Source organism: Cryptotermes secundus, unplaced genomic scaffold (genome assembly GCF_002891405.2).
Source record: "Cryptotermes secundus unplaced genomic scaffold, Csec_1.0 scaffold929, whole genome shotgun sequence".
Lineage (NCBI taxonomy): Eukaryota > Metazoa > Arthropoda > Insecta > Blattodea > Kalotermitidae > Cryptotermes > Cryptotermes secundus.
Window position 1 is genome coordinate 527,324 of NW_019725015.1, and position 25,040 is coordinate 552,363.

At 39.4% G+C, this 25,040-nt stretch overlaps 2 protein-coding genes across 4 annotated transcripts; one reads left to right on the forward strand and one right to left on the reverse strand.

Annotated features, from left to right (window-relative positions):
- Nucleotides 1–2: 2 nt before the first annotated feature.
- Nucleotides 3–18,630, forward strand: LOC111863258 (anillin). Of its 3 annotated transcripts, none has more exons than XM_023849417.2 (10): nucleotides 3–2,593; nucleotides 4,585–5,367; nucleotides 7,031–7,228; nucleotides 8,807–9,041; nucleotides 11,543–11,686; nucleotides 13,587–13,804; nucleotides 14,439–14,618; nucleotides 15,464–15,649; nucleotides 16,470–16,621; nucleotides 18,095–18,630. In XM_023849417.2, exons 1-10 carry the CDS (start codon nucleotides 2,576–2,578, stop codon nucleotides 18,201–18,203), a joined length of 2,223 nt encoding a protein of 740 aa, XP_023705185.1. In that variant the 5' UTR covers nucleotides 3–2,575; the 3' UTR covers nucleotides 18,204–18,630. The 3 variants fall into 3 exon arrangements, with proteins under 3 accessions (XP_023705185.1, XP_023705186.1, XP_023705184.1); XM_023849416.2 differs by having other exon boundaries at nucleotides 4–2,593; nucleotides 7,028–7,228; XM_023849418.2 differs by lacking the exon at nucleotides 7,031–7,228.
- LOC111863260 (osteoclast-stimulating factor 1) lies at nucleotides 18,244–25,032 on the reverse strand. Its single transcript, XM_023849420.2, has 5 exons — nucleotides 24,880–25,032; nucleotides 23,848–23,894; nucleotides 23,643–23,760; nucleotides 21,507–21,718; nucleotides 18,244–20,577 (listed from the first exon to the last, which is right to left on the reverse strand). Exons 1-5 carry the CDS (start codon nucleotides 24,938–24,940, stop codon nucleotides 20,341–20,343), a joined length of 675 nt encoding a protein of 224 aa, XP_023705188.1. The 5' UTR covers nucleotides 24,941–25,032; the 3' UTR covers nucleotides 18,244–20,340.
- Between the last annotated feature and the right edge of the window lie 8 nt (nucleotides 25,033–25,040).

The following is a 25,040-nucleotide window of genomic DNA, read 5'->3' on the forward strand; positions in this document are numbered from 1 at the left end:
TGTTTATATTGTTTATTATATTACCATCTGATACATCTGTAACAGATGTTTTGATGACAGCCCAACCTTCACCAACATTCTTTCCAAAATGCGGTCAGCCACTGTGCTTGAATCTTCTATCGTCTTCCTTTGCCAAATGGTGCACAGCAGCAGGGACTTCCTGTCATTCACATGTAGCAGCAAGGGCAGGAAAGAAGTCTTCAGGGGGGATTAACCTGTATTGTTACCCAGCATGTTCTTTCTGGGTGGTCTAGCATCAGAGTCATGGGCTCATGGTTGAGCGATGTCCTGTTCCAACCTTGGCTGGGACAGTGACCGTCCTGGTTTTCCTGAGTCCCTTCAGGGAAATGCCAGGATAGGTTAGGCCATTATTATTTCCTTCCAGATTCATATATGTGAGTCACCATTTGATGCTATGTAGCCTTGAGACAGACAGAGCTGCAAAGTAACCCAGGAGGGTCTATTACAAGTTGTGTCAGATGCTAATATAATAAAAATGATAATTGTGATTAATGCAGCAGGCATGAAAGAAAATATTAAAATAATTTTGTTTTAAATATCTTGGGACTTACAAGGTTAAATTTTGTTCTTATTCCATTGTCTTTATAGTCTATTTGTTTTCATATTTAATGTATCAATTTGTGTGCTGCCTCCACCTTGAGGTGACATCACCTTGCTGTGTGCTGAATGTATGTACATACCAGTGTCATGTCCCAAGTAGTTCAAAAATAAACCCATCCATTGTCCCAACTCTGTCCTTCTGCAGGACACATCATGAAGGATCCTTGCAGTCTTATGACCTTTTTCAGGGGTAGGTTGAGTTCCTGAGAGAATAAGAGGGAGCAAGTAACATGAAAATTGAGAATATTACAGTAAGGATATTTACAATTTGTATTCACTTGCTGTTCTTTGGGTGATGTAATCAGTAATGACCACACCTAGCAAGTTGTTTCAAACAGTAATTATTCTGTGTTCTTGAGATTCAAATCTTAACTTGGTTGCTGGCTACTCAGACAAGATTTTCACAGCTTCCCTCAGTCTGTCCAGGTGAAAGCCATGATATGACCTCAGATTAGATCATGATGACTTCCTTCCACATCTTTTACAGTTCATTATTCACTAATGATCCTAATGTTTGACACTGCACTTACAAGGTGTTCACCGTGTTGTTAAGTGAACCATAAATAAATGAAATCAGGGTGTGATGGGTGGGACATGTAGCACATCCATGGAGAAAACAAGAACAAACAGAAAGTATTTAGAGACCTAGATGGTAGTATAATGTTAAGAATGTATGTCAGGGAAATAAGGTATGAAGATGTGAACTTCGCTGAACTGGCTTAGTGAAGGTTCCGTTGGCATGCTTTTGTGATGAACATTTGAGTTCTGGGGTTCCATTACAGTGCATCAACTGCCAAAGGGGGGCAGCCCTTGCACCATGGAGATGGAAGAATATTGTCATTCATTATTGTATATAACTTTTGCAGGAAGGTGGTTATCTGTTTCTCTTACACATGGCAACTACTGCCAGATGTCAGATGGGTTTGCCAGATCTGTTAGATCCAGTGGTTCCCAAGGCTCATCAAATATGAGTAAAATAACTTGAGGCTTTGTAATCTACAAACGTGATTTGAAATGTGATTTAATATTTTTAGAAATTGCTAATGAATTTTCATTCACATTTCTGTTATCAGTGTATTTTAGACAGTTTCCAGAAAATGTTTCATGACTGAAACTGATGTATTAGATAATTCTAAATGACCAAAATTAAAAGAAAATCCATATGATTCTGTCAGTACAGAGTTGATGAATGATTGGTTCTTAGATTATTTAATGTTGGTATACCAACTGCAGGCATTATTAACATTGATGTACTGTTATGAATAAAATGTAGGTAAGGATGTGGAAGGTGGTGGCTTATGTTGAGACATTATCTTAGGGTTTCTATAGAGAGACTGAAAAGAGCCATGAAGAACATTAGGATAGCCTGTAACCATGTGAACTGGAGAGTCTGAGCATGTGGCTAAAGCATTTGCACTTGATGGAAACCCTTGTGGCTCAAACACTTGGCAAAGCTACCTCAGGGAGGTCTAATGCCAGAATGTAAATGATGTAATTGTAAATAAAGGTGTTTGAGAGCATGTGGATGGAATGTGAGGTTCACACAGTGGCAAGTAGTAAGATCTGGTTGTCTGGAATCTGATGTTATGTAGTTTTAAAAAACCTTTCTCTGTTTTTAGGGTAGAAGAGAATTATGTTGACAGGATTAACCAATTGGTCTTTGTAATGGAGACTTTTCTGTGAGGTAGGAATTGAATATATAATATTTAGATGGATTTTATATATCAGAGTGTTACAGTAATTTTTGAAGGATTCAATTTGGAACACAAAATATTATCCAAAGGGTGAATCAGGATTATAACTCCCTTTACATTGTAAAATTGGGTTGCTTTTGTTTGGTCTTTTGTCTTAGTGGGAGGAGCTACAGTGCTCCTGGTGGTGGAAAATAGCATCACCATGAGAGGGTGAAAGGGCATTTGTGATTTAGTCTTGAGGCAGAGAGTGAAAGAGGCACATGGATACATTTACTCAGGTGGGATTTGATAATTTAGTCATTTAAATCATTACAGGAAAAGCAGCAAATTATTTATTAAATATCCAAGAATATTTTATATATATGCAAGATTTATATAATTCAATGTCAAATTAACAGAAATTAGAAATAATGTAAAAGAGGTTAAATTCATGGAAGAATACTTCAGTTGAGAAATTATATTTTTCATTTCATAAATTTAATAAATTTTCTTTAAAATTATAATTTCTTTCTTTCTTAGATTGGCAGTAAACTTTTGTCATTTTTCTGATAAAAACAAGAAACTGGAACTTCTTTAAAACATATTAAATACAGGAAATTATTATTCAGTTCAAAACAATTTCTTACATGATGTTCTCAAATGTTATGAATTTTATATAAAAGTATAGTTTTATCTCTTGTTTTGTTTGAGTTCAAAAGTTGTTATTTGAAATTAGAATTGTTTGGAATCAGATGATCGGTGGAGTGTGTTTCGTACTTTGAGAAATTACCAGACAAGGGTGAGAAGAGTTATTAATGCTTTATGAGACAAATAGGGCAGTTATCCAGCTTTGTTGTGAACGTTTTCTGTGCAGATTTGAAGCATGGCTTCTAAGTAATCAAGAGAAGTGGAAGACAGATACCATAGACAAGACTATTTAGGGCACGTGCAGTTGCTTCCATGCTCTCTAACAATGGAATAAATATGTCTAAATTCCATCTGTTATTTCAGTCCTTTCATGTCCTGTTTATATTAAAATATCCTGTAACCCTGTGTGTGTGGTAACAATTAGATGATGGTCCCAAAATACATTTACCAAGGCCCCAGACTACTTTAATCCATTGTTTCATGCATCAGGCAGTTAGAGTAACTCTTGGCAATAAAATAATTTATTGCTTTAGAGCACATTTTTACTATATGTACCACCTGCTTTGTATGAAGAAACCCTGTGTAGTCTCCCCATGCAGTGGTATTTATGTGATTCTCAGAATAAGCAGCGATTATTTCTCTAAACAGCACTGACTGGGTGGTCTTTGTTATGGAAATGTAACATTTCCTATAAGGAAGGAGCTGAATTTTAAATATTGTTTTGATGAAGTCCATCCTTCAAGAAAGAAGATACAATTTTTAGATTTAGGCCTGTTAACTTATGTCATTTGATGAAAGAAGAAACCACAGTGACAAGTAATTAAATAACATTATTTGCATCTTCTGACTGGCAAAATCCAGGGAAAGCTCTTCATGTTGAACCCAGTAATGAGACCGCATGGCAGTTTTACTGACAATTGCAGCTAGGCTGGAGAGAACGCCTGCTCTCTCATTTTTTTCATGCTTCAAAAGGGTTAATAAGAATAAAGTCCATGTCAGCTGCTGTTTTGAGTAAAGTAAATCCAGGAATGGCAGCTCCATCTGCCTCTCATGCACTCACATGATTGTGAGTATGGCTGTTTACTTCTGAGGTTCAAACTTATCATTCAATTTGCTCCATGCTTCATTTTTCCTTTGTCGAAGGTGAAAATGCTTCCTTGTTTTTTTTGTTTTTTGTTTTAAATAAACTGTGTGCTTGAACAGGGTTTATCAGTGAGAGATTTGAAGTTCTCCCTGTTGTGATCATGAAGAGTGCTATCTTCTGAGTTGTGACATTGTGTAGCCCGACAAATTTTACAAATGGTTCCCTGCTGCCTCCATCTTCTACCCTGAAAATGGAAGCATAGCATCACATCACAGAAGACAGTATTCTGCAATCAACACTGTAAGAATGTCAGATGTCACGTGACATTTTTATCAGATTTAGTTTTATTTTCCTATGGTGCCTGATTAATTTTGGACAAATTAATATTGTCATATTGCCTTCCCCTGGTACAGGGCCCTACTGTACTATACAGCCCTTGAAGCCAAACTCCATATGTAACAGTTTAATTATCTTGTGCAGTAGGAACAGAAATGTAAGTAATTCTCCCTCTCCAACATATACATGATATGTTAACACACATCCTTCAATTATTTGCAGCGAATGCTGAGAAGAGCAGCTTCATTGAGAGAGAAGCAGAAAACACCAGAATATCGTGCTGCACTACTTAAAACGAGATCCTTAATATTAAAGGCGGTCAACATAGACTATGAAGATGTCAGTTGTGAGGCGCAAAGCAGTGAGGTCACAGGTCAGACAGGAGCTGTGTTGGTACACACCAGTCTGTCTTCCAACTCATTAGATCCAGGAGAAAAGCTAGACGTTACCAGCAATGCCGATATGTGTACCACTGGGACAGCATCAGAGGATTACTGTGAAAATGATGTAGCTGTTTGTTCATTGTTGTCTGAAGAGCATGATAATTGTCTAGGGCAGTCTTGTATGTTTCATTTTGTATCTGTACATAGCACTTCACCTTCAAAGTCATTGGATCTAGTGTGTAAAGAGGAAACTTGTGGTATTGTACAGACATATGAATCACAGGATGGCAGTGAAAATGAAGCAACTGTTCCACCTTTCACGAAACTGAATGAACAGTTTAGTTTAGATATAGTGACAGTAGCAGCAAGGGTCAATCAAGAGCTACAGGCAGATGTTGGAATGCATGGGTCAGTGCCTGAGGGGAATGATGACTCAGACTCCACTGCCTTCTTCTCACCATGCACTCTGCTCACTTCCCCTGTGCCCACAGAGCACCAAGAACCGAACAGCACAAGAATATCATCAGATGCAGATAAAAAAGTCATCCTCAAGGTAGCGAATCAGCTGTCGTTAGCACACGAGGTGTGTGAAGTGGAGGGGGATGCAGAACACTGCACAGAGGTGAGAAGGTGTGGTGGAATGGTTAATGCTATGAGGGTTCTCAAACTCGGTCATATCACAACCCCCTAAAATAATACATAAATCTAAACAATCCCCATTCATTGAAGGTCTTATTTTCATTTGGGTCAATGAGTAAGAAATCCATGATGTTTGGGAGGTATATGCTGCTTACATCTTCAGGCATGGCTTCAACCAGCACATACTTCTGATATGTCAGCATCATTGCCCATAACGACATGGTGTAAGAACCCAAGAACACAATGTAGAACAGATGTTAATTCCTCCTCACCCTAACATCACATGATGGTTAAAGAGAGGAGAGGTTAAGTTGGGTCCAATTCATGTTGGTGTGTTTGTGTTCCTGGATAAAATTAACATACAGTGAAGAGGTCATGTCTATCTATCTGTTCATCTGTTGCACCTCCAACCTACTGAATTGATTTTAATGAAAACTGGTATTATGCTGTATAAGTTTGTCATGTGGATTTAATCTCATTTTGTATTTTAACTTGTGCATATGTCTTAATGGTGTGGCATTTAATTAATTAATCACAAGGACAACTTCACCTTTTCCCATATGCTTGTATTTTATGTCAAATCGAAATTGAAATGTATCAAATGTACTGAAAACATCCCATTACACAGATGTCAGTAAAAAAAGTGAATGTAAAGTTGTCCATGTGCTTAACTAAGCACTATGCCATGAAGGCATATGGGGGAGTGGATGTATAGATCCACGTTTTCTTGACGTTGACACTAGTTGGAGGTGAGTGGTCAGCTTCACGCCCTGGCCGCTTTACCCCCGGAAAAAAAAATCCCTGGTGCCCATTGGATAGGAGGCTGGGTGGGCCCCAGAACCGGTCTGTACAACATGGAAAAGAGAAAATTCTTACCTCTACTGGAACTTTTAACTCTGACTACTTGGGCATCCAACCCATAGCCAGTTACTATACCAACTGCACTATCCTGGCTCCCCCACAAATATCAGTACACAACAGAAAACATAGGTCCAACTATGATCTATGATTTACGTAGGTGCTGTCTGAATATCTTCCAAGAATGTAGCCGGAAAATTTTCTTACAGATTTATGTTTAAACCTTTTAGGAATATTTTCCAGAATTCCCTCAAATTGTGGATCCCTATGTGGAAAAACAGAGGGCTACACATGATATCCCCATTGCATCCATGAGTGTCCTAGAACTCTCTTTTGGGTCCATTTTCTTCTATTCTTGGAATAAAGGAATTTTTGTTACTTTTCTAGAGATTTTGAGTTATATAATGAATGTATGAGGGGTAGGCCTTCTTAGCCCTTGCACTGCGACCTACAGTGGTCTGTTGTGCTTTTGAGTTATATAAAATTCATACTGTATGTTCCCAGTGTGTAAATGAATAATCTGGAACTCCCTCAAGCCTCAACATCTGTAACTCCTATGGAGTGAACGTATCAGGATTTGGGAGTTCCCAGTAACTGGGTTTTCAGTTGGTCTATGAATCAGATTCAGCTTTTGCAGCTGTTATCAAATGGGATTTATCCATTCACTGTTTGCCTCTCTTTATCTTTAAATCATCTTAGTACCCAATACAGTGTTCTTAATTTCATGTTTTTTGTGCATTGCTTCAAAAGATTTGTTTTTTAGTCACCTGTTTCACTGGTTGCAGCAGCTGAGTGGCAACTCATATGACATAGAGTCATTCTTGATAGAGGCACTAGGTGATGAACAGCTGGCTTCTACACAGAGTGAGCCCAAATTGTGTCACAGGAGCTCACTGCTGCCATCAGAAGAGGGTGAGGGAGATGGTTTGGAGTCACCATTCCTCAGTGTCAGAAAGTACCGCACACTAGCACAACTTGCTAGACAGGTATAACACATGTGGGCTGTGCAGTTTCCCTTCACAGTATATTACACTTGTATTTATTTTTTCAACATAGGTGTCCAAAATAACAGGAAATGACAGAGGCCATCTGTTTTTCCACATAATCACCAGAGCAGCTGAGACATTTGTCCTGGTGATACACTATATGACCAAGCAGAATGGTGGTGAAGCAGTAATGTTTTAGGCTTGCATTTAGGAGGTACACAGTTTAAATTTCAGTCAGGACACTGGCCATCCTGACTAAGATCGTCTTATAGTGTTTCATAGTCCCTCCAGGCAAATGTTGTCCTAGTACCTCAAGTAGGACATTGGTGCTTCGTTCCAAGTATTTTCCAAGTCACTACTCATGAATCATCTGACCATTTGATGCTATATAGTGTGAGATACTGACAATATCATACAACAAAGCACAAAAGAATATGTCTGCATTCAGTACTTACAAAGAAGCAGGAAGGGCCTAGTGTTTGCACCCACTAGCACCCCTTGGCTTCCATCTTATTATCATGTCAGAAGTGCTCCTCCTATAATCCTTAGAAGTTAAAAAGAAATCAGTAATGCAAGGGTCTACCAGGCTGAATGGTGGATGGGCGATATATTTCCAGCAGTCTGCGGGTATGTTCTTATGGACAGTTCCTCTTCATCAGGTCATGGACCCCAGGACAACGGTGAAAGCATACAGCCACTGCACAGTACAACAGCACCTGAAGGAAGCAATCTGACTGAAGTAGGTGCTAAACTGTAATTTCTTCTCAACTGGAATCAAACAGGTGATATAGAGCTGGAACAAAGCCCTCATTCATTCTGGTGATTACATGGAGAAACAGAGGATCTATCTGTTATTCTGTATTGTTTTGGACATCTGTGTTGAAGTAATAAATAAAAAAGGTAAAGCTATCCCTGTAACAGGTCATGGAGGCCCATAGGATTATGAGATGTAGAGGCTCCCACATTTTCTAGACATTTAGCTCACAGATAACAGTGAGGCTGTCAACCTTATACACCAACCGCCCTTTATCCCCAAGATGATTCCTGGTACATTTCTGTTAGAGGATGAGTTGACCCCAGGGTGATAGTGCTGTTGGAAGGATTAGGTCAATTGTAAAATCCAACGACCTCATCGGGAATCAAACCTGCAACCTTCTGGCTTGTAGCATAGTGCCTCAACCAACTATGCTACTGCATGCCCCACTGAAATAATAAATACATGTTTGAAACATCCTCGAATGTTATGTATTTAACATCATCATAAAACTCTTCAGATGAAGAATATGGGATATGATTCTGTGTAAAATGGTAGAAGTTTATCTATATTTCAAAGGAATTCACTACCTCCATCTTCAGCATGAAAGAGCTGGTGGTTCTAAGATTGAGGCATATCTTCCTGTGAAATGTCACTAAGCTTCTACCAGACTACACTGTGTCACATCCTGGAAGATAGAATTCTTCATAGTCACTACCGTGAGAACCTGAAATCTCACTCCTCGGTTCAATAACAACAAATTCTGCAGTTCAGTAAACCAAGTAAGGATATGAGAAGGACTGAGCTAGGGGCATGACTTTCAGAAACTGAAGACTCCTCTGCCTACGATACCCATACTGAAGCCTGCGGATACTGCTGCTGCTGCCACTTCTCTGGAAGATGAACAGCAGAAGTACAAAGAGTCCTTGAGGCGAGAGCTGTATACCCAGAAGGTCCTCATGTTGCAGTGCAGCAAGGCACTGAGCATCTGTAAGACCACAAGAGAGTTCCATGCATCTGTGGAGCATGTTGAGGCTGAGCGTGGACTGCTGCTTTCAAGTGAGTGTCTTAGCAACTTCAGTTCACACATTTTATTTGGGTAGATGCTGTCTCAGAATTATTTTCTGCACCCTTGAACAAACACCCACTTTAAAGGTCCTTGGACTTCACATCATTCAGATATGGCTGAGTAAAAATTACTATTTTAAGATATCTGATATGATAACTTCATGACATTCTAAGGAAAATGTCCTTTGTGAAGAAAGATGGTTCATGAAAACAGGACCAGAACAAATTTCACATTTTATTATGGAGGACTTTATATATAATTTGACTGCACCAAGCAGGTTAGCCTAGTATAATGTTGCAGACTTGTGTTCAAGAGATGCTCAGTTCAGGTTTCAGCCATGATACTGGCTAACCTAACTGAGGGTTTTTGTGGTTTTCCTCAGTCCCTCCAGGAAAATTCTGGGGCAGTAGCTCCACTAGGCCATGACTGCTCCCTTCCAAATCATTTCCAGCCTATCAGTCATCTCAGTCATGCTAGTCTATGTGTGTGTACATGCGTGGCAGGAAACATCATGGAAAATTGTCATGTTTGAAAGTAAGATAAATTGATATATGAGTTGATACCCATGTTCTTTGAAGTCTAGGAGTCATTTAGTGTCAAATTAAAATAAATATCCTCAGGAGTGTTAAATTAGGAGCGATGAGTCATGATTTGGACATCATCATGTTTGTTTGTTAAGTTGTACTCCTGGATAAATCAATCAATATAGTTCCTAGTATGCTTGTAACTATGTAGATTTATTTTGTTAACTTATATTATGAATGACGTGTCCAAATGTTACTATGTAGCAAAACGGATGAAAATAAAATACAATACAATACAATACAATCTAGTTCAGCATATAGTCTAGATACTGAGGGCATTGTAAAGCAACCCACAAAAAATCACTTGCACACAATGAAGATATAAATGTATGAAAGTGAAATTGTTCTTGTTACTAATTAAGAACTATGTCATTAAGCCACATGGGGGAATGGATATACAGCTCTGCATATTCTTAACCTTGAGTCATACCCTGACAGCTTTATCCCAGAAGGGAACCCCAGTATCCACTAGACAGGAGGTTGGAGAGGTGTAAGGTCTTTGCCTCTGACAGGAATTGAATCCTGATTGCCTGGTTGTCTAGCCCACTGTCTAGTCACTATGTTGACTGAGCTGTTTCAGCTTTTCATGATGATGTGAATACTGAAATAGAATATCCAATTTATGTGTGGAAGCCTTAAAAGATAATGAATAGAGGAGGTATAGATGAGATTTCAGCTTCATATAGTAGATTATATAGTGATGAATGGGAAGATGATCATGAATGCAGGGTAAAAGTCGAAGCTGTCATGTCGTATTTCAAGATATTGTCATAAAATTTTCCTGGAAGAAATGCGGAAAACCACAAAACAGATGCAGTGCAGTCTTCTTGTGCAATCATTCAATGTGGGGATAGTATTCGACATTTTCGGGACTGTCATCAGGGTTTGATGTGATCAGTGTTAGGTCTTCACATTGTATTTATACTGCAATGTGTGTTTTTGGGTGCCTCAGACTGCACTGCTACTTTGTGATGTAAATACAACATATAGATGTGACACTTATCACATTAACCCCTAAAGATGGAGATGGAAACAGTCTCTGAAATGTCAGACGCCAACTCCACACTGACATGACTGATGCCCGAGAAGACTTCATTCCATGCAATCTCTCTGAAAGCTGCAAATTGTACACAAAATACCTGTCAAGGTAACTGTTTTTAATGCCAGGAAGCAATATTTTAAGGTGACTGCAGAGAATTTACATAAAACTATTCTATAAGTAGTAAATATTTCTGAATATTGTGTTTGTTATTTATTTTGGAATACACTGCAAAGTCAATGTACTGTGTTCAGTGTTTACTTGTATTCTGCACTTTTTGAGTTAAGTTGATAAGAAACACCATCTGACGTATCTTCATCTTAAACATCTCTAAGGGAACATCATACATTAATGCATTTTTTTTTTTTAATGCTAGTGGGGCGGGACTAAGTCCCTTGTACTGCGGCCACTTGTGGCCTAGTGTACCAGCCCCAGATGATAGGTGAGGGTGATTGTGGAGCAATTGGTGGAGTGAAGATTGGCGGCGGAAACTGAAGTACTCAGAGAAAACCTGCCTCAGCGCCAGTTTGTCCGCCACAAATCCCACTTGACCAGACACGGGATCAAACCTGGGCCACCACAGTGGGAAGCCAGCAACTAACCGCTTGAGCTATGGCACGACCCTTAACATCATACATTAAGTGGGCAAACTTATGGAGGAGAAGTCATTGTTTTCAATCAGGTCTCTGGCATGATGAATTTAATTTACATTCTATGTTGAAAATAGTATTTAATAATTTTCTGATTATGTTGTAATGATCTATGTCACTATCTAGTGATGACCCACCCTCAAAGATGTTTTGAAGATGGTTACAGTACTGAGTTGACATACACAGCCAGCATTATTAATGTTCAATTCTCCATGCAGGCTGTAGATGTCAGGCTGCGCTTAAAGAGATAGAGCATGTTCAGGACAAGAGAACTGAGTGTGAAGTCAGTGAGCGGGGCACTGTGACTATCAGCAGTATCTCACTTTCTCTAAAGGAAGAATCCTTGCACATCATAAATTCAGGCAAGTCCACTAAGCTGATTGTATGTACTGCCCAAAGATGTATGCAAATCAGTAATGACCATCTAATAGGCAACATATCCCTAATCTGAAGTAAGGGAAGTGTTTCCACTGCGTCACTTAGTTCAAAATGTATATATTCAACATGTATGTGCAAATCTCAAATTTTCAAAATCAAGTCACCGTATTTTGCATTGCACAGTAGCACACAAATTACCCAGGTCCATCTGGATCATAATGGTCAACAGCATTACCATGAATCAACTGTCAACAAAAATATGTTCCTCCCTTCCTCTTGAGTATGAGTACGAGGGGTGAGCCATAAAACTGGCCCTAGCACTGCGACCTTCAATGGTCTATTGTGCTTTCTCTTCCTCTTACTACCCATGGGTAAAAAGGACACTGCACTAGAAAAGAATGTTTGCAAATAAATGGTTTATGAAAAGTTTTTCATTACAGAAGGATCTGAAATGAAAAAGAAAAAGTGATACACTTTCATTACTCATTTAATATACTATAAATCGTGAATACAGTGAAAAAATTGATGGAGTAGAGAAATTTCTCATTCGTACCTTGTTCCTCAAAATGTTCAAAATTATCATCTTTAACTGGAAAAGTCATTCTTGCACATATCTAGTTATTCAGAATATTTAGCAATAATACAGTAGTTGAAGTTAAAGAAATAAGTTAGATGACTTTGGAATCATTGACAAAGCATCCCAATGATACATATGCCTGAAATACTGCTATAGAATTACATCTGGATGTGACTGATTGATATTTGTGTGCTGGTGCACTTTGTTTTGATGAACCTAGACTTGAGGACTGTATGGAATTATGGCTAATATTTGTGTCAGGTTCTAAAGGTTAAGATTATTGTCCACTCAAATGTGATGTGTGCGCTTGAAACACTTTTCCTATCCTGAAGATGGGGACAGCAGGTTCCTATAAAATGACAGTACCTCTGCACCTGATATGGCATAACATCCAAAAGAAAATGATCCTAATACTCATCACCGTTACAACCTCAGATCTCACATTTGTAATAGTTTGTAATGTAGCTATTTTCTTGTCTGTAAAGTATAATGACCCAAATATTCCAAAATTTAGTTTAAATGTTAGTTCTCATTGGTGACATATACATTTTGAGAACAATAATAAGAAAACAAGAATTCCCTGCAGGTTCATAGTACTGATCAACTAATATAAAGGCTTGGTCTGCTTTTAATTACTTTGTCCTGTAAGCAGGGATTACTAATTTCTCCAGAGTGCTGAGGAACCAGGCTGCTACAATAAGGCATTGTATTTAAGTATCCTATTGCACCAATATATAAATTATTTCATACAATATATATTTCCATCACTAATGCAATTAAAGTTTGTAGTCCCTTTAATTCTTTGTTCACAACATGTTTTGGCCATACATGGGCATCATCAACAAAGTGTCCTCACTCAGAAATGAATACACGAGCTAAATATTTCACAAGTAGTTACTATAGGATTCTGACAATGGTGTATAACACACAGAGATATTAGGTTTTCGGACTTTATCCATTGTCCTGGTTTTAAGATAACTAAGAAAAACACGACGTTTCAGAAACTGGATCTGTTTCCGTCCTCAGGTGAGGGAAAAACACCTATTCTGTTGGGTGATTGAGGCTAGCTCTTTCTAAGGGACCCAACAGAATAGGTGTTTTTCCCTCACCTGAGGATGGAAACAGATCCAGTTTCCGAAACGTCGTGTATTTCTTAGTTATCTTAAAAAAACCAGGACGATGGATAAGTCCGAAAACCCAATATCTCTGTAAATATTTCACACTTCTCTTTTCCTCCATCTAGACTGTAATACTATAGTATGACTATTGTTATGTTGACAATGGTTGGCATTGCAATTTGGTTGTAGAGGACTCTGTGTTCTGGTTTGTGTGTACTGCATTGCATGGGCAACATGTGTTTGCAACACGGGCAACACAGATCCAGAAGGACAACAGACTCAACTTCATGGAGTCTTTTCGATTTGTTGGCCTCCCTAAAGATTTTGTGATAACGCTGGAAGTGTACAGTCTGCGGCTGCGAAAAGTGACACTGCCTTATGAGGAGCGGTACCACATTGGGCGGCAGGTAAGTGCAAACAAACAGGTTTTCATACAGAGTTGTAATGATGTTGTTATATCTTCTTCTGTTCTGAGCTACAATTTGTTCTTATTCTGAGGTACAATTTGTCTTTGTTCTGAATTATATTTGATTTTTGTTATGAGCTACATTTGGGGGCATGCAGTAGCATTGGTTGATGCACTACGCTACAAGCTGGAAAGTTGTGGGTTCAATTCTTGATGAGGTCACTGGAGTTTTCAATTGACCTAATTCTTCCAACCACACTATGGCTCTGGGGTTGACTCAGCCTCTAACAGAAATGGATACCAGGAATCTTCCTGCCAGTAAAAGGCAGCTGGCATGTAAGGCTGACAACCTCACCACCATCTGTGAGCTGATTATCTAGAAAATGTGGGAACCAGGACATCTCACAGCCCTATGGGCTTCCATGGCCTGTTACAGAGCTAGCTTTACCTCCCACCCCCCGATCTACATTCAGTTCTCGTTCTGGGCTACATCTGGTTCTTGTTCTGATCTGTATTTTGTTTTTGTTCTGTGTAACACTTTGTCTTGTCTGCAGCATACCAACTATCGAGGTGCTGTGTGCCATGAGTTCAACTTCCTTACCCATGACTCTGGAACATTCTCACACTGTTTTCAGAGGCATCACATGTGTCCAGTTCCATTTAAGTTACACCACAGGGACATAGAACTTGACTTCTCACCATACATGAAGACTGTCAAGACCCAGTCTATCCGCACCACATCGTTCAGTCTGATAGGCAGCCTGGACTTGAAACTGCCAGACCTACACCAACAGCCTGCCTGGGTCCTGAATAAGGTGTGTAATCATATGTCATGTCCTCTTCTGGGATCTCAATGGCTTAACGTTGTTTCTTCCTGCAGCATATGTCGTAGACAGCTGTTCTAAGAATATGAATGTCACTGAACTCTAATAATCCTTTTAAGCCTGAGAGACAGGTAAATATTTAAAGATACAGTCCCTACACCACAGGGAATACATTGCATCTCCATTATAAAACCAAATGGTTAATGTTGTTAACACTGTGTGGGCAAAATGCAATTTTTTTTTTTAATATTGAAGTATGTGGTACATATATGCTCACTCTTTCTGTACTCTCCTCTGTNTAAGGAATTAATCATTGTATTGGGAATCACATGAAACATGTAAATACACTGTGTGGGCAAAATGCAATTTTTTTTTTTAATATTTAAGTATGTGGTACATATATGCTCACTCTTTCTGTACTCTCCTCTGTGTTTGTATTTTTCCTCAATATTAGGAATGTTTCCTCCTTCCTATCCTTCATTTCAACAAATTCAGGGAATAATATAAATGAAAAGTTATTTTCTATTTAATTCCCTAAATTCTTCTACTTTAGCCATCCCTTTTATGTCCAAATAGAATTTGTGTCCCATTGTTTCTGATCTATAATCTTGCTCAGTGTAAGACCTCATTTCACAGCTAGTAAAATATCAGTTTTGTTTATTTAGTGATGTTATTAGTAGTTCAGATCATGTATGATGATTAATGAAAAATGTGGAAGGAAGCAGCTGTAGTCTAATTTGAGGTACTCTCCTGGCATTTGTCTGAAGGAACTTGAGAGAAACTAAAAAATTCCTGAGGTGGGATAACCAGTTTTCAGGCTGATGTGAACTGTGTAGGTTCCACTGTCATCGCCACTCACCGGTGATGTCACCATGGTTCTGCACAGCTCTCTGGAGCTTTGGGTAGAGTACTCTGGATTCCTGTCCATGATGGAAACTCTTGAATTTTGGCAGAGACGCTGGTTCTGTCTTAGAGGTCACATGGTTAGCTACTGGGACTATCCTCATGATCAGATTGATAAGGTAATCACTGCAACTCCTAACTTGAGTGCTGTGGGTGTTACTTTTGCTTAATGATCACATATGGAGCACAAATGGTGAACTGCAATGTGACTTGATGTTACTTGTTTTGAAGCTGTTGGACATGAACAATGTCTTCCAGTGTGCTGGTTGGTTGTTGGGTGGTATTTGTATCTTTGCTGTGTGGCCCACCCAATGTCCTATCCAGTCTGTTTCTTTGGGCTCTTTCCTTGGGGCTAAAGTGAGTAGAGCATGGAGTTCACCACTCACCTCTCCATTTGGTGCTAAGGTTTAGGATGTGTGGAACTTTACCTCCACTTTTCCATATATCTTCATGGTGTGGTGCTTATGCACAAGTACTGATGTTACCAAATTCCCAGTTTGAATGTCTTCGGAGAAAGCAAAGTACAAAGGGCTTATGTTTATGTAATTTTGGGATGTCATGCTGTGTAGTTTAGTAGATAATTACCACTGTTTTTGGTGGAGCCTCCTGCTACCATCTTCAGAGCAAAGGAAGATGGAGGACAAAGGTTCTTCCAGATTGCTGGTACTATTTGCCAGTCTGCATGGTGTCACATACCAGAAGACCATAATCTTGATATTCACCACCATGAGAAATTCAGATATCACCAAAAGAAATATGTAATGATGGATAGTTTCTGTGACAATGTGGTGTAAATTATCAAAAATATACAGCATATTAAGATGCAGCTATATTTGTTTGTTTTAGAAAAGTGTTGTGATCTGTTCCAAATGCGCAGCCAATCTTTTCAGAAAGGACATAGACTACAGAGTGAAGATTTAAATGTGGTTATACTTGCAGCCACCAGTGGGGGAAGTGGATCTGCGCCTCAGTGTGTCACAGCATGTTAGTCCTGTTGACAGGGCTGTGTGTCCAAGGCCTCGGACATTGCTCCTGGAAATGGGCAGGCAGTCAAATGCAGAAGACTGCAACACACAGGACACAATAACCAGGTGTGTTTCAAGTCTGGTCCAGTATTAGTCTTCATTCACCATGCATTGACATTGTATGGGTGCATTGCCAAAGTGTCCATTTTATATTCTTCAGTACTGATATTGTCACCTGCGTTAAAACACGGCTGCCAGCTCAACAATAACAGGGAATTTAAAATCCCAACATATGGATATACATGGAGCAGGAACTTTAAGATGGAAAATTAAATGTGTTTCAAATATATTAACCTAGTCAGCCAGCTGGAGTGGGGTGAGACCGAGTCCCTTAGTACTGTGGCCTTAGATGGGCCTATTGTACCAGCCCCTGATGACATATGTGCATGGAGCACTAGCAGAATGATGTTTAGTATGAGAAAACCTGGTCCAGTGCAACCAGTGCAAGTTCACCCGACATAGAGCCCACATGTACTGTCCTGGGATTGCATCTAGGCCTCCATGGTGAGATGCTAGTGTTGCAGTCATACGTTAACAAGTCTTGTGGAAGTGTTGAATGATTCTTGTTATTACTTTTTTTTTAATTCCATTTTGAGCTGTTGTGTTTGTTCACTATTTTGGTTATTCATTTATTCTACAGAGATCAGCTACACAGGCAAAACATTTTCTTAAGGATGGGAGCAGATCCAGGTCTTGAAATGTTGTGTTCTGTATTAGAATATTGGACAGTCAACAAGGATGCAAATTATAATAATTGATAAATGTTCAGTTATTCAGTATGGAGGGGGTGGGTTTCCCCATGCACCGTGACTAATAGTCTATTGTACGTCCCCCTTTAATTTCTACTGTCTCCATACCCTACCGATACTGGTGCCCGCTATCTCCCCTTTCTGCCAGCGAGGTCGGCCCTCTACTGGCAGTGGTACCCGATAATTCTCCCCTTTCTGCCAGTGAGGTCAGCCCTCTACTGGCATTGGTACCCGATAACTTCCCCCTCTACCAGAGGCATTGGAAACTACTTGGGTGGGAAACAGTTTGCCTAATTTTGCTCAGAGGTCTCCTAGAGACATGAGGATCTTTTACGTGCTGTAAATCTACTAAACGGGACCCATGGCTTAAAGTCCCTCCCGGAGGACTTATTCCCTGAATTTTCCCACCCTTAAAAATTCCACGACCTCCATCGGGTTTGAACACGCGTACCTTGAGTCATGAGGTGGGAACGTTACCCCTAGACTACGGAGACCGCTAATTGGTAAGTGTTTAAAGGAGATGTACAGTACAGTCTGCACAGGTAAACTATTAATTTATCTGGAGTATCTGGGATGTAACACCATGTGAACCACTGAAATGAAGTTACTGTCTCCTCATAATCACTGCAGTGAGAACCACTAATCTTACCTGTTAACTTACCTAGTGTGTTTCCTGTTAATAATGGTGGGAAGCAAGGAGATTCTCTATCCCTGCACTTTAGAAAGATACTCATGAGGGATTACAATTGGATTGAATATATCAGCTTCTGGTTTGTTGTTCTCAATGTAGGTACTTGTGGCAAGCTGACTCTACTGAGGAGCTGTCAGAGTGGTGTGCCAAGCTGACTGGTGTCCTGTGTGCTCTAAAGCAATGGAATATCAGCACCAAGTGTGTCTAAACCTGATTTTTAAGCGTTTTACATTGAGGTGGATGGGTGACACTCCAACAGCAAGTCCCTTGCTCTGGTGAGCTCTGTTCACCTTGATTTAATATTTTATGAGTTTTAGAAACTCACCTCCTCCACCAGAATGAGGAGGTGATGTTCAGATGTACCATTTCTCTAGTCATGAAGTTGCTGCCAACAAAAGTTTGTTTCCTTGCTCTGAATACAGGTGCCAGTACTTTAATGAACAGGGCTTTACTGGGTAAGTCTTAAAAGTGTGTCTGTAGATGGGGTCTGTGTTTTACAAATTACTTCTATAGCAAGAAGCATAATTTTTCCTGCCAGTTTGAGGATAGGTTTTACCTTCGTGTGGAGGGACACACTTCTTTATATTTATATACGTATATAATACTTATCTCAATAAATAATTGTAATAACAGTTTGATTAATCATTTTATTTTCATAAAAATATTTACAAATACAAATAGTTCTCTGAAATTAGATTTACCATCTGCATTAGAGACAGAAGTTTAATATAAATACAAAAATGTAAGTTACATAACAAATAAAAATAAAAGAGTTGGAAGATTTCAGTGTACTCTTTTGTGCAAATTAAGAAAATCATATTAAAAATCGCCCATCATCATCTTTGGAATACTACATTTGTGATTTCTTTGAGAAATACAAAAATGTATAACATTTCACAAATATGTGACTTGGGGAGTCTTGATAGTATACACCTGTTAATTAATATAGTGCCAAATGTCACTCAGCCAGTGGCCAGGAGATTATAAAGTTGGGAACTGATTGGTTGAAGCACCACTATTTGTCCATCTGCCTTAGAGCTTGTTGAACATTGGCTTCCAATTCTTTCCCTTGAAAATGGTGGGTGATAACACAATTTTCAATATCAGACTGATATTCAGTATATTCAAATTTATTGGAATTTTCAATTTTTCTGTTGTACAGAGTCACTGGTCTGACTGGGATAATGTGCCAGGTGCAGATGTTATTTTGCATATATACTAAAATGGCTGTAAAACAAAGATTTCCATAAAACACAGGAAATCCCATCCTAGAAAGGCAGAATGGAATATATATATGGCTTCCAGGGTTTAATCATGTCATGTTAACACTGCTGAAATTTTGGCATACATTGCAGTCACCATTTCCAGGGCAAATAAACAACCTGACACATGATGCAGCTAAACCATGAAAGCCATAAATACACATTAGATACAGGTAGTGAAAGCTTAAGGCTGTGAAAATAAATGTGTATTGTCCCAGAGAGTGCAGTGAGAGTTTGTATCCATAAACTCCTCCAAATGTAGCTTCCACTGTCGCTGATGACATAACCAGCATTTCTGCTTATAAGACCAGAGCCTATATAAAACTATTTATTCCTGCCAGAATGCCATGGGCAGGTAGAGCCTAAAAGCCCACAATAACTCAAAACATTTTGAGATTATCAGGTTCTCACAGCAGTGATTATCAGGACTACTGTTTTCTGGGATGTGACACCATGTAGTCTTGTAGATATTTACCAATGTTTCAGAGGAACTTGCTACCTCCATCTTCAGGGTGGAAGAGTAAGTTGCTAAGATTCCAGTAGTGCTGTCTATTTATTTTCTTCAACTTCTTTACATTTTACCTATTTCTAAGGCTGGCCCTGAAACTGCATCCTTCTATGCGCCAGTCTTTGTCCTCCCTTCCCCATATCACTGACTGCATTTCCCTGAATAGCAAACTCTTCTATTATAAAGATGAAGGAAGCAGCAGGTTCTTCCAAAACGTGTGTAAATAGCTAATGACTACACAGTGTCACATTCCAGAAGTTTGAATCTTCTGTCAGAGGGTCTGTGTTCTTCGCTGCCTTACCTACATTTAACCTTTTATTGTCATGGGTTGCAGTTTCTTGACAGCATGTGCAGGTCTGGCAGGCCCACAGTCACAATTTTCAATGACCATAAAAAATAACCTCTCCCCGCTAAATCAGGCTACCAGCACTGCAGCAGTCAGTACTTACAGTGGCCTCTTCCTTGATGATAAATGTTAAACCTGAGTTCCTGCATTTATGGTATGGGGCAAGGACTGTTAATACTGCTGTTTGCAAGTAAGTATGCTTACAATAAACATAGTGTAAGAGTACAAATCAGTCTGAGTCACCGGCATACTCATCTGCATCATATGTGACTATGCTTTTGCGTTGCTGACCCAACATGCTCATCTGCAGCAAGTTGACAATGGGTGAGAATAGTGCCAGATCTACAGGTGTTTTGTGGTCCTTGTTGCGGAGTTGTGGATCTCCACCATGGCTAAGCAGAAGCTCTACGACTTCTAAGTGCCCACGAGACGCGGCTACATGCAGAGGTGTGTCGCCAAGGACATTCTTTGGAAATAGAACATTGCCAGCACAAATTAAGATTTCTTTCAGGCTTATACAGTCCTTTTACTCTGAAAATCATATACAGGTCAAATGGGATGTGAATAAAACATGAACATGGTCTTCCAAAACCAGAGGAGAAAAGGGAAATACTGACCATATGGATACAGGCCACATGTTTGAATATGCACAGCTGAGATAAAAGAGCATGAATACTATCATAAATTGACTGTGACTCACAGCAGAAATGTCTAGATAGCTACACAGCATCAGCAGGGAATGCATACAGGCTATCCCTTATGATAACTTGCAAACTGTCTGTAAAAAACAATGCAGCCCATGTAATATAAATGATATATTGTCCAGTGGCTCCAGGTTTGGTCAGTGTTGACTTTCATGGCCTCTGCCCACCTTCGACAAGGGTGTACAACCCAATGCTGAGTTTGCAGCAATCATAAGGTGGATTGGGTTACACCCCCAATGACAGGCTGATCATGAGTCTGGTGGTTAACAGAAGCCGCAAGCTACAAGAGGGGTAGATATTCTTCACATTCCTGAAGTTTGTTGGCAGAGGTGAAGATTTTAATCTGTGATAAGAAAAATCCACACATAGATCTCCCAGGGATTGAACTTGGGAGTCCTTGTAATGAGGGCTTAGTGACTTTCACTGAGACCACCAAGCCCTTACATAAATTATATGCCACCTGGAGAATGGCGTGTCACATCTGAACTGCTTTGTATACAGTGGAACCCCCATTTAATGTTCGTCAATTTAAAGTAAAGTAACTCCAACTCAGTAATAGCGTTGTTAAGTTTAAGATTTTCCTCAATTTAGTGTTCATATCCGCTGCTCTCAAAAGAAACCTTAAATGGGGATTTCACTGTACTTCCTCGGTTCCATCTAGTAACACCTGGCTTATGAGTACATCACTCACCTGAGCATTGACTGCGGGCCTGGGGAGCGCCAGTAACTCTCTGACACAATCAAGATGTCCTGCATGCGAAGCCCAGTACAGTGGAGTGTTTCCTGCACTGTCCAGCCCAGTGCCAGACACTCCCTGCTGTAGGCACTGTCGCATGAAGTCCAGGTTTCCTCTCCGAGCTGCCTCATGGAGGGGCTGCTCCACTTCTTCTGTCTGACTCTCCACTGGAACAATGCCACATCCAACTGTGTTGCAGTCTCACAAAACCTGAATTGTAATCATGGTATATTTCAGTGGGAATTACTGGCCATCATCTAGTGTCCTGGAAACAGGATCTGTTCTTATCCTCAGGCAAAAAGGATGAGGAGCACCTCATCAGTTGGCTCCATTAGAAAGAGGTAAGCTCAACTGCTGGACCCAACTGAGTAAGTGCTTCCCCACCTCTTCACCTGAGGACAGAAACAAATCCAGTTTCCAAAACACTCTGACAAGGGATAAAGTCCAGAAACTGAGCAAGCCTGACTGTGTTCATTACACTTGTCCCATAAAGTATATTAGTTTTCATACCTAATAATACTATGATTCCTGATACTCATTTCTGTTAGAGGCTGACTGAGCCCCAGGGCCTAGTGTGACTGGAAGGATTAGGTAAATTGAAAAAAAAAATCCAATGACCTCATCAGGATTTGAACCCATAACCTTCTGGCTTGTAGCATAGTGCCTGAACGAACTATGCTACCACAACTTCCTGGGGTTAAAGGACGACTGGTGCGTAAAGCTGACAACCTTGCCGCCATCTATGAGCTGATTGTCTAGATAATGTGGGAGCCTCGATCGCTCTCAACCCTATGGGCCTTCACAGCCTGTTACAGGGATACCTTTATATTTTTTACCTTTACCTTTAATAATACTATGATAACAAAACTCTCAGATTTGAAATCAAAGCTTTAAATTTGATTTTAGCATAAGCCAGTTTAATCCAGTCCCTATCTTCTCAACTCTTTCTCTGTCAAGTTCTATTTAGAAAATAAATGCGTGCTTGATTGTAATTTTTATTGATGAAAACTGGCTTTACATATTAGGGGATGCCAGAAAATTCATTTTAATTTATGCTGTCACATACAAAAGATATTCATTGTTTCAGTACTGATGATTCGCGCTGAAAAGTTTTGCCTGTAGCATGGAAAGGGTTAAGATCAATTTTTGGCTTTCCACCTCAATTTCAGACAAAAGGTTTCCCCCATAAAATTCTGTATTTCTGTGTTACTCCAATTCATGGCACTTTGTCTAACCCTACATAACTGCCTTCATTTAGGACTGACTGAATATGTCAGCTGCAGACAGTGACAAATGAGATGGGGCAATGAATATGAATAAGGAGCTAGGGATCTGGGAGGAAACAATATTGGTCAAAGTATTAGCCTGATATTTGTATAGAAACAGGAAATCCATGGAAAATGTAATTCAGAGTTGCCAGCAACTTGGCTAAGATTTTAATTGAGTATCTTTCAAATAGAAGACAGGCAAAGTACCATTACACCAACCTGCTAGCCTCCCTCATTTAAGTTTTGTAGCAGTATTATGTGAAGATTACTGCGCAATATCCTCCACTGCCATTTAACTATTAGGTTTGACATACTCCTTGGGTTTATAAAGACAATTGTTCTTATGATCAAAGCGAGGACTAAAGGCAGGGAGGTGCCTACCATATTTCTTAAAGACATATACAGAAAAGAGCACATAGAGTTTTATTGTTTCTTTACTGAGGAACTTCTTAGTATAAATCAACTGTCTACTATGTAACGCAAGGTTCTCACAGCAGTGGTTATGGAGAGTTCTTTCTTCTGGGATGTAACGCTCTGTAGTCTGTCGAAAATCCACCAACATTTCAGGGGAATATGTTGCCCTCCAACTTCTTGCTGCCTGTTTCATGCCCTTTTTTTGCTTGCTTCCATTTCATCCTTGACAATGGAGGTGACATGTTCCTCTGGAATGTCAGTTGACTTTCAAATGACTACATTACATTATAAGCCAGACCTCTTCAAATATCCGTCATCTCCTTCAAATCTTGTGTTTATCTCATTTCCATACAGAACAGTGAATATCTGTGTTACAACCTCTGGGTCTGCCATATTGTTTGTACTGTACCATAGTTGCTTGGTATGAGGCCTGTCTGATTTCCACACCGAGCTTTCCACCAATCTGGGTCTGTCACTTCATCAAATACGTACAGCAAGTCTCCCTCTTGAAATGACAACTCATCCGGCTACAACAATGAGATATGAAAGTGAAATAAATGAAATGAATGCAAGCTTGCAGCTTGATCATATTCAGATAATGTAACTGTACTTACATACTGTGCTGTGTACTTGTAGAGAGCCCTCACTACTCTTACCCGGCCTGTAACATACAATATCCAGTTTCAAGATTCTACCATTTCAATATTAAGATCATAGTCTTCTGGTATGTTACGCAACACAGTTTACTGCCTATCTACCACAGTATAGGGTGTCACATCCAGAAGATTATAAGTTTAATATTCACTGTCAAAGACCCTCAAATTTCATTCCAGAATTCAGCATTTATGAAGTGGCAGAACATGCGAGACAATTTTGATGCAATATTCTATGCAGTGATGACAATAAAGTTGTCCCTGTTCTTAATTATCACACTATGAACATGTATGGGAGAATGGAGGAACAGCTCCACCATTAGTGACCTTGGCACTAGATGGAGGTGAGCAGTCTGTTTCATAACATGGCTGCTTTACACCCCAGGGAAACATTCCTCTGGTACCCATGGTATGGGAGGCTGGACACTGTGGAGAAGAGAAATATCTCTTGCCCTGGCAGGAATCGAAGCCCAGCTGTCCAGCCTGTACCGTCACTAAACCGACTGAGCTAAAGACATCAAATATAATTCTTCCATGTTTAATCATTTTATTTACCCATCAAATTTCAGCCATCATCAGGTGTACATGCATATAGTCAAACACAAGGAATTTTAATAGTTTCTTTTTGTATTAAGATGATATGTTAATGTGTCACTTTTATAAAATATCGATACTTAAAATCATGTCAGCAACAGTATCATTTCAGCCTTTATAGTGCTTACCAATTCCAATCCATAATTAATTCTGAAAATATGAATCCCTGTGTAGTAGAATGTTGCTTCCCAGTAGACTGTAGTATACCACATAATATGCGTTTTGTACTATGAACTGACACACAGTACAAGGAATCAAACAATGAATTCTGTCGTGACAATTTTGCTGATTGTCAAACTATATTTATTTATGTAATTGGCACACGTTCTGCTAAGGTTTACCACAGACATTTAATCCTATTTACAAAATTGAAAGCAAAGCATAAAAGTAAATAAATACCTGGTTTAGGTGCAGGTTTGGGAGGGAGGTGATTTTCTCCAGCTTTTATTAGACCTTCCATTATTTAGTTTTTCGTTGAATTTACACGTTACGATTACTCGTGTTGCTCGTGATCCTCGTGATTCGGCACGGACTTTATCGATTTTCATCTAGGATCCGTG

Coding starts and splice junctions, on each gene's coding strand:
- LOC111863260 (XM_023849420.2), bottom strand. CDS start 24,940: ATGGAAGGTCTAATAAAAGCTGGAGAAAATCACCTCCCTCCCAAACCT. Junction 23,895..24,879: donor CAAACCTGCACCTAAACCAG/GTATTTATTTAC, acceptor TGTATGTTACAG/GCCGGGTAAGAGTAGTGAGG. Junction 21,719..23,642: donor CCTCATACCAAGCAACTATG/GTACAGTACAAA, acceptor GCATTGTTCCAG/TGGAGAGTCAGACAGAAGAA.
- LOC111863258 (XM_023849416.2), top strand. Junction 13,805..14,438: donor GGTACCACATTGGGCGGCAG/GTAAGTGCAAAC, acceptor CACTGTTTTCAG/AGGCATCACATGTGTCCAGT. Junction 15,650..16,469: donor CTCATGATCAGATTGATAAG/GTAATCACTGCA, acceptor TTATACTTGCAG/CCACCAGTGGGGGAAGTGGA.